General features: G+C 43.4%; 1 protein-coding gene across 1 annotated transcript in view; it reads left to right on the top strand.

Moving 5' to 3' along the window:
• The window catches only part of acad11 (acyl-CoA dehydrogenase family, member 11), a 40,409-nt gene extending 30,002 nt beyond the window's left edge, over positions 1–10,407 (top strand). The window contains exons 14-20 of the mRNA XM_083632180.1: positions 3,790–3,859; positions 8,212–8,297; positions 8,483–8,554; positions 9,026–9,180; positions 9,340–9,456; positions 9,556–9,665; positions 9,829–10,407. Coding sequence (XP_083488306.1) covers positions 3,790–3,859; positions 8,212–8,297; positions 8,483–8,554; positions 9,026–9,180; positions 9,340–9,456; positions 9,556–9,665; positions 9,829–9,943 — 725 coding nt within the window. The 3' untranslated portion in view covers positions 9,944–10,407. The remainder of the gene's footprint in view (positions 1–3,789; positions 3,860–8,211; positions 8,298–8,482; positions 8,555–9,025; positions 9,181–9,339; positions 9,457–9,555; positions 9,666–9,828) is intronic.
• The last annotated feature ends 2,344 nt before the right edge of the window (positions 10,408–12,751 follow it).

The following is a 12,751-nucleotide window of genomic DNA, read 5'->3' as shown; positions in this document are numbered from 1 at the left end:
CTTTTTATTTTCTTTTTTATAATCAAATAAAATATAATGGAAGTACATGCAGTTGTTTATTTTAATTATGGATCATAATACAATGCAATTCCAAATGCACTTTTATTTTAAATGTAGCCACACAGTGAGAAAAAAGAAAGTGAGAAAAAATAAATCATGTATTGCGGAAAAAAGTGATGCATCGATTTAAGATGCATCGAGATGCATCGATAATCGTAGTCGAATCGAATCGTAGCCCTCTGAATCGTAATCGAATCGAATCGTGAGGCCAGTGAAGATTCACTGGGGGCACGGTGGCGCAGTCGGTAGCGCTGTCGCCTCACAGCTAGAAGGTCCTGAGTTCGATTCTCGCCTGGGACGCTTTGGGCGCTGGAGTTGTGTCCCCCCCATATCTTCAGTGCCTACTGCCCAGGTGGGTTATCTCGTCCAAAGGGCCTTTCTGTGTGGAGTTTGCATGTTCTCCCCCTGCTCCCCAGGGGGTTCCTCCGTACATAACCCCCCCACTAAAAACATGCAGAAGATCGTCATCCGACCAGTGACGACAACATCCGAAGTTGGTCCCCGGGCGCTGGAAAGAAAAAGCGACCACTGCTCCTGGCCTGCCCCCCGGAGGAAAGGACAAGCCAGGATGGGTCAAATGCAGAGGACAAATTTCACCGGCCACCGTCAGCATGAGTGTGTTTGTGGCCGCATGTGTTGGTGTGTGACTGTGTGACAATAAAAGACGGGCTTGTCCGTCACTAACTAACTGATTCACAGCCCTAATCAGCACCACACAGAAATCAGAAACTAAAAGTGAGGGGCTGTTTGCAATAAGCTAATTAACGGATAATTGGTTACAAATTAAATAATGGTGTCATTCAACAATGGAGAAATGCATTCTCATACATAATAATATAATTGCATTTTTCTTTTTTTCATGAAGATTGTAATGTTTTGCAAATAATTTGGCGGCCCACTTGCAATACCTTCACGGCCCACCAGTGAACAATCAAAAATTGAAGCACAAAAGAGAACATCCCAAATGGCTCATATTGGTCACATTAGCTAAGCTTGTAGTATTTATTTTGGCCAGTTGAATGCAGCCATTATCTGTTTGTTGTGGTGCTGTGTTGTGTATTTTATTTAATGGCCGCCTCATGATTCTCATTAGCGAGGATCCTGCACACTGCAAAACAATTCCATTTCAGATACTTTTAACTTGTGACTTTCTGAGTGATGTTATTTTGTCCTTGGCTCTTCTTTCAAGGGGTTTTCTTAGTAATAAGGTTAACTTACTCACAATCATATAACTTGTTTGGATCTCTATCCCTTTCTAAATATTTTATACAGCCCATTATGTCACGTATGGGGTCATCATTTAGATATAAAAACATCAAAGTGAAAGGTTTTGCGATCTTCTTCCCTAAAATTCTTTCTATCTCAATTTGTAATGCAAGCAAGCTTGATTTGGCACAATAAAAAAGTAAAATAAACATCTGTGTTTCTCTCTCTCTCTCTCTCTCTCTCTCTCTCTCTCTCTCTCTCTCTCTCTCTCTCTCTCTCTCTCTCTCTCTCTATATATATATATATAGAAAAGAAAAGACATGGTCATCAGCTTTAGGAGGGCTCCCCCCAGTGACACTTTTACCCGCATCAAGGGTACAGATATTGAGATCGTGGACAGCTATAAATACCTGGGCGTTGCTATTGACAACAAGTTGTGTTTTGATTCACATGTTGCTGCCACATCGAAAAAGGTCCAGCAGCGTCTCTTTTTTTGAGAAAAATGCGATCTTTTAATGTATCTTCTGAACTCATGACACTTTTCTATAGGAGTTTTATTGAATCTGTTTTTATGTTTTGCATTGTGGCCTGGTACGGCAACACAACCATGGCCAATAAGAACAGGCTCGGTAGCCTAGTCAAGGTGGCCAGCAAGGTTTCTGGGAGCACCTTAACCCAGCTCCTAGACCTCTACAAGAGGCAGGTGATCAGGAAGACCACGTCCATCCTGGAGGCCCCTGATCACCCCCTCCATTCAGAGTTTGAGCTCTTGCCCTCAGGGCGTCGGTTCAGAGTGCCTCAAACTGTCTTTTGTCCCGGCTGCCATTCAGCTGCTAAACAGCAGATAGAACTTTAATTCCCTGGCTTTGCCTGTTTGCACCTTACTGCTCACTCTTGCACTTTTTATGATGCTACCTATTGCACTTTATGATACTTGCCTTCATTGCCCTGTGCTTTTTTGTGCTTTTATGTCTTAGGTATGTATGCTTTTAGCTGTAGTTTGATCTTGACTCTTAAGTGTTTGTTTGTTTTTAGTACTTGTTGTTTTATGTGAGTATTTTTGTGCCTGTTTTTAGTGTTTGTGCTGCACTATGTGTGTTTTTAGATTTCCTGTCTGCAAACCAATTTCCCTGCGGGGACAATAAAACTACCTTTGACCTTTGACCTTGATATATATATACTGTATATATAATATATATAAGCTTAATTGGCACAAATATATATGTGTGTGTGTGTGTGTGTGTGTGTGTGTGTGTGTGTGTATTATATATGTGGGTGTGTGTGGGTGTGTATTATATATGTGTGTGTGTGTGTGTGTGTGTGTGTGTGTGTGTGTGTGTGTGTGTGTGTGTGTGTGTGTGTGTGTGTGTGTGTGTGTGTGTATATATATATATATACAGTATGTATGTAAATAAAATCTCAGGCAGACCGATGACTCAGGCAGCCCGGAATGTAAATGTTGTTTTCATTCCGGGCTTGGTGGGACGTGTTTGGGCATGGCCGACGCGTGCCAGCAGGCCTCTCCTACCATCCTACCATTATTGTTATATAAGACTTCTCAGGAGATCCCAATCTGCCCCTGGGCAAACAAGCTTTCCTGCACATGAGAACCTGGGGTTTGGGTGGAGTTGTGTGTGTCTATTTACCTTAGAAAGAAAGCCAATTCATTTACTCTTGATATGAAATGGTGCAATCTCTGAAGGTGTTTTAAAGCCTAAGCATCTGTTCACCTGCTGTGGTTCTCATTTCCTTGAATATTCCCAGACCCTGTTGTCTTTATTTGCTGTTGCTGTCTGACTATCCACTGAGGACAGGACATATGGACACCAGACTTAGGTTGGGTGGGAATATAGATAGGAAACATAGGTAAACCTTTCCTGTGCCCCAAAGACTTGACTCCACAAAAGGGGGCGGTCTAAAAATGGTCCCCCCCAACCAGGCTTAAGCCAAGTTAGGAAGCTCCAGCAGAGCGACGCTGTTTGATTTTGTTATCAAACGTTGTCTTGCACTCCAGCTATCTGATCATCGACCCACATTTCACACCGCCACTTCATTCCTATGGGATCTAGATTGCGTTGTCTTGTCAAAGCAATATGTGAGCTATGCGACATAACTTACTTACTGACATAACTGACTCATGCATGTTTTTGCAGCTGTAAAAGAAGAATCTTATTCAGCGAGGGTTCATGTTAAAACTTGGGCCCCCCCCCCCCAACAGAATGTTGGCATACTGACAAGACTAAATGCTGTTAAATATGAAAGTCCAAGTCAAATAAAACTTAGGAAATGTAAATCAACAAGTGGCTTTCTCAGCTGGCAATTCTAATGTCATCTGTCTGTCGGTAGCGCCATCAGGGACACACACAATGTTTTCCTCCCATACTCGGGTCATGGTGTGGTTAAGGACAGTCAGTCTGTGAGAAATTGCCTGTTCTGTTGTTTATTATATCATCAGACACTACATAGAGAGTACAAACCAAAAGGCAGTGTCACTATTTTAACTGTAACTGGCTTTCCATACAGGTGCTGGTAACCCACAGTGCAAAGTGGCCATTGTGATGTGCAGGAGCAGCTCTCAGGACGTTTCCAACAGGTCAGTAGTGTCAGGTTTTTCTTCTGGTGTGCAGGAATATATTTGTCTCTTTTTGTTCAGGCCTCTGAAGCTGTGTTTACAACAAACCACTCGTTTGAAATTTATTCCAGGATTTTGGTTAGCAGCATTCCAGTCAAGTCTTCCAGTCTGTCTTCAGTGGTTTCATATGAAATAACTGTGCTGGGTACCTACGCAGTATGGAAAAGTATGGAGTTAGATGTTAGTAAATTCCAGGTTTGGATAAGTTTGGACAGAGAAAATAGAGCTTGGGAAAATATTTGTGATTCTAGACTATTTTTACATGAGTGTTTTTCATGGCGTTTGGAGCAGGCACCTGTATGAGATGTGACTGAACGTGCACTGCTACGCTGAGCTGCCTCTACGCCTGTACGTCACAGCCTGCAAAACAGCTCTGCCCCAACTGCCTTATAACTGTACCAAATCCACACATGCACGACCAATATCTGCAGCAGTATCTAAAAAATAATAATAAAATAATTATTATCATAGTTAAATCTAAAATGAACTTCTGGCAAATTTTTTGGAAACCAAAAAGGACAGCATTCCAAGTTGATAAATGTATTGCCACACACAGTGCACGTTTTCTCACGTGCTCTTATGACATCACTGATGACCACTGCGCGTTGTGGTCTCGTCTGCTCTATGACATCACTGATGACAATTAGGGCGATCACGTAATTAAGAAATCCAGCTCCGTCAGGTCACCCGCACAGCCCAGGGGCGGAAGCCATCGTTCCTCCCCAATTCTACCTAATTATACTCTCCTCGTCGTCGTCGTCATATAAATGGGAGCTGGGGCTCTGTGTCGCTGTCTGTCTGTCCCACTGATGACATCATCAGTGATGTCATAAACCACTGTGACATCATCAGCGATGTCATAAACCACTGATGACATCAGTGATGTCATAAATTCACACTGATGATGTCATCAGTGATGATGTCATCAGTGATGTCATCAGTCTGAGGCCAGCTGGCATAAAACACCAAAGACGAAGAAGAAGAGAGCTCTCGGCAGGGAAACAGTGGATGGATGGATCGATCCAGAAGAGGGCAGTAATGCAACATTGATGATGCCAACTGCCATAAAACACCAAAAAGAAGAAGAGACTACTGAGGGAGAGGGAGAGAGGGGGAGAGTGACTGAGGGAGATGGAGGAGAGGGAGGGAGAGAGAGGAGAGGGAGAGACGGGGGGAGAGAGACTGAGGGAGACGTGCGCCAATAGGGCAGGCAAGGCCACACACCAGCCGAGCTGCGGGCAAGGCCGCGCAGCGGCCGAGCTGCAAATGTGAGCTGAAGGGCCAGCTTGGCGAGCTGCCAGATGGGCGATGCTGCACAGCGGCCGAGGTAGCGAGCCCAGGAATATGCGTGCGCGAATATGTGTGCGCATGCGCAGCGCGCGAGATGCCTCGTCACAGACTCCTTCAAGTTCCTCGGCACCTACATCAGCAACACTCTCAAATGGACTGCTAACACCACACCACCCATATCATCAAAAAGGCCAAGACTGTATTTCCTCAGATAACTGAAAAAATATCACATCAAAAAACAGCTGCTGGTCCACTTCTATAAAGCCATCATACAAAGCATTCTCACATCTTCTCTCACTGTCTGGTATGGGAGTTCAGACAGCCACTCCAAAAAGCAACTGGACTGTATCGTCACCAAAGCCTCCAAAATCATTGGGCGCGACCTTCCCCCAATCCCCCAGTCAACTCATTATTCACAAAACACAGCTCTAACCGGGCAGCAAAAATCAGCAGTGATCCCTCCAACCCAGCCCACCACCTCTTCCAGCTTCTCCCCTCTGGAAGGCGCTATAGGGCCATATCCACCAAAACCACCTGGTTCAAAAACAGCTTCTTTCCAACAGCGGTCAGAAAACTCAACTAGCTACCCCTGCTACCCCCCCCCCCCCCCACACACACACAGGCACACACATACACACACCTGGACCTTTTTTGCTGCTTGTATGTTTTCTCTGTGCGTGCTGTAACATCTTATGGTGTTGTGTCTGTTTTGTCTCTTTCGTTGCACTGGAACTGAGCCACCGTACCAAACAATTACCAACATTGTTGCGTGGCACTAATAAAGTATCTTGTATCACACTCATAATCCCCTGCTCATATCTCTGCATGTTTCTTGTGACACACACACACACACCATACATATATGTATACAGTGGCGATTCTAGAGTCTGTAGGGGCCCTAGGCAAAAACTCCCGGGGTCCCCTCCAACCTGATCACTATCATTTTATTAATAACCTAAAATACATCAATATTATAAGTAGAATTCCTCAAGTTCCTAGGCTAGGAAGTACTTTATTAGCCTATTCATAGATTTCATACATGGTGCAAAGTTAACTTTTCTGTCCACCTGTCAAATGGTAAATGGCCTGCATTTGCTTTACAATCAGTAGGTAGTCTACATTCACCCATTCATACACCGATGGCGGCAGGCTGCCACGCAGGGTGCCTACACACCATCGGGAGCAAGGAGGGTTAAGTGTCTTGCCCAAGGACACAACGACAGCAGCTGGGAGGGAGCGGGGATCGAGCCGCCAACCCTTGCGTCATTGGCCGACCCGCTCTACCTCCTGAGCTAAAGCCGCCCCAAATGTCTAGTAAATGTTCAAATGTTACCAGCCACTCAATAGATTACCATTGTCTGTTTGTTTTTGGCTGGTGGTGAGTGAAGCAAATTTGCACTTGCAGATTTATATTTTATTACCAGCATTTGGCTGGTGAGTGGTGACTGGTGCTAATTGGGTGCCCTGCTTTCATAGCAATCATAGCTTAACTGTTAGCTTAGCCAGGTTAACTAACAAAGAAGTGACACTATTGCTAGCTGAATTTATTCAAGTATCTCCCCATAATAGGCTATGCTAAGATAACAGCATTCCGTTATCTACCCAATCAGTATCTGCTCCACTTGTTTTTTTCCCCACATCCTCTTTTTTCTCTTTCGTTTTGACTTCCAGATCATTTCATTTACTTCATTCATTTTTGATTCAAGAGAATACGTGAATCACGCAAGTTTGACGGGAATGAGTCACATACATTCTCTTGAATTGAAAGTGAAAGTGAATTCACATAATTCAAAATCGTTCCAGGCCAGGGGATGACATGGAGCCCCTTTAAGGAGGTTTCAGCCCTAACGGACTGGGGCCCCAAGCAGTTGCCTGCCTTGCCTGTTCACAAGCTGCGCCTCTGTATGTATTTATATATATATCTGTGACAGATCTTTTTTTTTTTTTTATATAACCATATATTTATTGGTTTTGCATGTAATTACTGTACATGTATTCTCCTCATACATCTAACATACATCATTTATAACCCCCCCCCTCAACCATGTGGCAGTATAAAAAAGAAAAAGAAAAAAGCAATGCAAGAATTAATTAAAAGTACCAAAAAAAATAAGTTGAATCAACTGTAGGTACAATCACAATTATATATACATACCGCACATATCATTTACAATAGCCTATTTCACATTCAAGTCACCCTTCCAATGCCTCTTCAATGTCACCATTTTTAACAAATTCCAAAAACATTTCCCAAATGCCATAAACTTCTGTCATTTTCTTCCTAATCATATAAGTAAGTTTCTCCAGAGCTAGACTAGATGTTAGATTTTTCAACCACTGACCTAGAGAGGGGCACCCAACATTCTTCCAACACAAAGCAATTGAACGTCTGGCCTGTAAAAAGCACAAATCAACCATTTTCCTTTCTCTATTATTTAAAGAGCAATTGACAGGGTAGATGCCTAATATACACAATTTAGGACACAGTGGCAGTGGTGTGGAGGTAATCCTGGAGACATAAGTTGTCACCGAGCTCCAAAATCGTTGAATCCCACTACACTCCCACAAGCAATGAAACAAAGTACCTTGATGATTACATTTATAACAAGTATCCGGAATATTCGAATCAAATTTACTTAACTTTTATCTGTGACAGATCTAATTTCCACTAATCGTTTTACTTGACACTCGACAGTTGCGAGCATGTCTGTTTAGGTGACAGTCCTGCTAGAAGCCACCACACCCAGGTTATTATGTTCTACTACATACAGTGTCTCCTTTTTCTAGCTACAGCATTGTATCAGGGACACCTCCCCCAACCTTGTTTGCAGTTACAATAGAGAAAGGTACTGAGGACTGCAGTTTCTCACCAACACTGGGCTTTGAAATCCTCGCATATTTAGAACTGCAGGAAAAATGTTGCTGAAATGGTGATTGTTGAATCCTAAATCAAAAAATGTGTCATGTGATAATATCTAAATTACCATTCCCTCAGACCTCTGCATTTGATCTGTTTATCTTAGGCATGGCCAACACAGTATGATCCTGGTCCCACTAGATACACCAGGCGTGAAGCTGGTCAGACCACTCACCGTGTTCGGGCAGGACGGTAGGATTATCCTCACAATAATAATAATAATCTTCGTACAATTTGCCTTTGCTTCATAAAAAAACAGCCTTTCCCTGCATGCAAATATGACAGATGAGCTTTCCTGTCCTACAAGTTACATTAGCATAATGAAAGCAAAGCATGTAATTTGCTCCCTCCCCTCTCTTTTTTCTTCCTGTGCTCAGATGCTATCCATGGTGGCCACTTTGAAGTGCATTTTGACAATGTGCGTGTCCCTGCCTCCAATATTATTCTGGGTAAGAAAGTGTATTTCTGTGTCTCACTCTTAATTTATTTATGAACATGTTGACTCACATAGGATCACACAAACACTGAACATGTTTATTTGTTTATTTATTTGGATCCCCATTAGTTGTTACCGAGGTACTCTTCCTGGGGTCCACCTGGAACATGTGTTCCATACAGTCAATGGTTCCGTGTTTGGCCCCTGATTTCAGCACCTTTCAGTGTTTGGACCATAAAGGGATCTGATTAATGAGATTTGTAACATGTATGAGCTCACTAGACCACAGATATAACTCCAATCCACAATATCATGTGTACGTTCTTATTCATGTTTATTTTTCTGTTTGGTCTCTGGGTCTCTCTGTCCCGCTGTGCATCTGTGTAGTAGTATCCATGTGGCCTGTGTAGTAGTATCCATGTGGCCTGTGTAGTAGTATCCATGTGGCCTGTGCTTAATGAAAGCTGTGTGTGTTTGCTGCCAGGAGAGGCCCGGGGTTTTGAGATAGCCCAGGGTCGTCTGGGGCCGGGCAGGCTACACCACTGCATGAGGGCCGTCGGCCTGGCTGAGCTGGCACTGGAGCTGCTCTGCCAGCGGGCTGCCACCAGGCTCACATTTGGCAAGAAACTCTACCAGCATGTAGGTGTCCACATCTAGCCAGAACTGCCTCCACACTTGATTTATAGGGCTGTGGTAACATGTAAGCTCTTTCTTGCTGTTGACACCTAGTGGACACATTTTTAATGACAGCCTGAGTGAATACACGTACTCCTGTGTTATCCCATGTTGTGTGAATAGGAGGTTGTTGCCCACTGGATAGCAGAGTGCCGCCTCATGATAGAGCAGACCCGCTTGCTGACTCTCCATGCTGCCCACGCCCTGGATACACTGGGCAGCCGGGCTGCTCGCAAACAGGTAACACAGCTGATAGTCAGATAAGCATCTCTGATGTACAGGTACAGCAGGTACAGTAGTTCAGTCATAGCTCCTCAACATCACTGGTTTCGTCCCTAGATTGCCATGATCAAGGTGGCAGCAGGCAGGATGGCCTGTAAGGTGGTGGACTGTGCCATCCAAGTATACGGAGGTGCGGGTGTGTCTGGAGACTTCCCCCTTGCACAGATGTGAGTAATATCTCCTCTATGCCCATTTTTATGCTCAGGTCTCTTCAGTATGAGCATTTAATAGATCTCCTTCCTGATGCCATCATCCCTTACTGTATGTCAGGTCACTTCATGAGAATTTAATAGATCTCCTTCCTGATGCCTACATCATCCCTTACTGTAGGTATTCCCTTGTGCGGACGCTGCGTATCGCTGACGGGCCGGATGAGGTGCACCTCTCCTCCATCGCTCATTTGGAGCTGAGGGATCAGCTGAGGAAGGTGCAGGCCAAGCTGTGAGGCAAGATCTTCACTAAATCATACATTGATCTCTATTTGCAGAGGTAGTCATTGCCCGTTTTGCCTTAAAAAAAAATCACTGATCAGTTGCAATCAACTGTTTGCTGAGGATTTTAAGAAGCTAATACATTGCATTATCTCAAACAGCCATAATGTCAATCACAAAATAATATTTTACCTGGGCACTTCACACAGACTACCCGAAGTAAAGACACCGGAGCACTCTTTTCCGTCTGCACGTTTTAATAGAAGGGGCTGACTGACGTTTCGACAGACAAGTCTGTCTTCCTCAGAGTCAAGCAGAACACTGAAAAATGGGAGGTTTATATACCCTCCTCCACAGTGATGTCATTAGCAGCCATTTTGAATAATAATAATAGGAAAAACAATGACACAAATATGACATCAAACAATTTACAAATGGGGATATGAATGTGGGGGGGGAAAAAATGTATATATATATAATACATATATCACTGTTTTCCCAAGGACGATAGGCTATATCGAAGGGGGAAAAAACCACAAATCAACATATACCCATCACTATTTACAGTATTTACATGTTCTAAATAAAGACTTCCACTAAGAGTCAAAAGGAGAACAGAGAAAAGAAAGACATCAGAGAAAACATGAAAGGCTAGGTTGGTCATTAACTCCTCCAGTCGATGCTGCATTGAGGGTAAAGATCCAGAACGCTTCCCTTCTCAGGAGTTTGTTGATCATATCTCCACCCCTAGGGGGTGGCTTCACTTTCTCGATGCCCAAGAACTTTAAGGAGGAGACCGAACCATGTTTGGCTTCAGAGTAGTGGCGTGCCATCGCATAATCCATATTTTTGTTGCGTATGGCAGTTTTATGCTCACCTATCCTGATTTTGAGTGCTCGTTTCGTCTGGCCTACATATATTAGACCACAAGGACATTTCAACATGTAGATGACATGAGTGGAGTTGCAATTTATAAATTCTTTTATTTCATATTTGGTCCCATTGAGGGGATGAAAGAACAGTTTTGCTTTGTGTGTATTGGAGCATTGTGAACAGTGACCACAGCAATAGAAACCAGCAGGGGGCCCCGGTAGCCAAGTGTTAGGGGCTGCAGCCGGGGGCATATAGCTATGAACAACTTTATCTCTGATATTACGCGGTCTTCTGAATGATATCAGAGGAAGGTTGGAGGTGATTTCTTTAAGTGATGGCTCACTTTTTAGAACATGCCAGTGCGCCTTAGTCCTTAATTCCTCAGACTAAGGCGCAATTGCAGCCGCCCTGAGGACTTCATCTCAAAATCTGAGGAGATGAAAACACGCTTCCTAGAAAGAGGGTACAGGAAAGCTGTGATTGAACGGGCACTCAACCGATCCAAACAGACGGACCGTGCCTCTCTCCTGTCTAAAAACAGCCGAGAGAAGACCCCTCCCCGTATCTGCTTCTCAACAGAATACAATCCCTCTGCTGGCCAGGTAAAGAACATCATGTTAAAACACTGGCATGTTCTAAAAAGTGAGCCATCACTTAAAGAAATCACCTCCAACCTTCCTCTGATATCATTCAGAAGACTGCGTAATATCAGAGATAAAGTTGTTCATAGCTATATGCCCCCGGCTGCAGCCCCTAACACTTGGCTACCGGGGCCCCCTGCTGGTTTCTATTGCTGTGGTCACTGTTCACAATGCTCCAATACACACAAAGCAAAACTGTTCTTTCATCCCCTCAATGGGACCAAATATGAAATAAAAGAATTTATAAATTGCAACTCCACTCATGTCATCTACATGTTGAAATGTCCTTGTGGTCTAATATATGTAGGCCAGACGAAACGAGCACTCAAAATCAGGATAGGTGAGCATAAAACTGCCATACGCAACAAAAATATGGATTATGCGATGGCACGCCACTACTCTGAAGCCAAACATGGTTCGGTCTCCTCCCTAAAGTTCTTGGGCATCGAGAAAGTGAAGCCACCCCCTAGGGGTGGAGATATGATCAACAAACTCCTGAGAAGGGAAGCGTTCTGGATCTTTACCCTCAATGCAGCATCCACTGGAGGAGTTAATGACCAACCTAGCCTTTCATGTTTTCTCTGATGTCTTTCTTTTCTCTGTTCTCCTTTTGACTCTTAGTGGAAGTCTTTATTTAGAACATGTAAATACTGTAAATAGTGATGGGTATATGTTGATTTGTGGTTTTTTCCCCCTTCGATATAGCCTATCGTCCTTGGGAAAACAGTGATATATGTATTATATATATATATACATTTTTTTCCCCCCCCACATTCATATCCCCATTTGTAAATTGTTTGATGTCATATTTGTGTCATTGTTTTTCCTATTATTATTATTCAAAATGGCTGCTAATGACATCACTGTGGAGGAGGGTATATAAACCTCCCATTTTTCAGTGTTCTGCTTGACTCTGAGGAAGACAGACTTGTCTGTCGAAACGTCAGTCAGCCCCTTCTATTAAAACGTGCAGACGGAAAAGAGTGCTCCGGTGTCTTTACTTCGGGTAGTCTGTGTGAAGTGCCCAGGTAAAATATTATTTTATGCATATTGTCCTCCACTGTTGAGCACCAGGACCCTTTTTATTCCAAACCTGGCTGAAGCGCGCTGGACTCTATTAATAATGTCAATCACCTTTGTAATTATTAAAAATCCTACATAATTTTGTCTTTAGAATGCACTAAATGTAAATAAATGACTTGGTTTAGACTTGAAGATTCATTTATATGCATGCCACTTTACATTCTTAAGACTGTGTGTGTCTCTGTCAATATAGCGCTATAATTTCTGGAAAGTCCTCCCTTTATC

This window comes from Poromitra crassiceps, assembly GCF_964638095.1.
Source record: "Poromitra crassiceps genome assembly, chromosome: 2".
Lineage (NCBI taxonomy): Eukaryota > Metazoa > Chordata > Actinopteri > Beryciformes > Melamphaidae > Poromitra > Poromitra crassiceps.
This window is presented reverse-complemented; position numbering and strand designations above follow the sequence as displayed.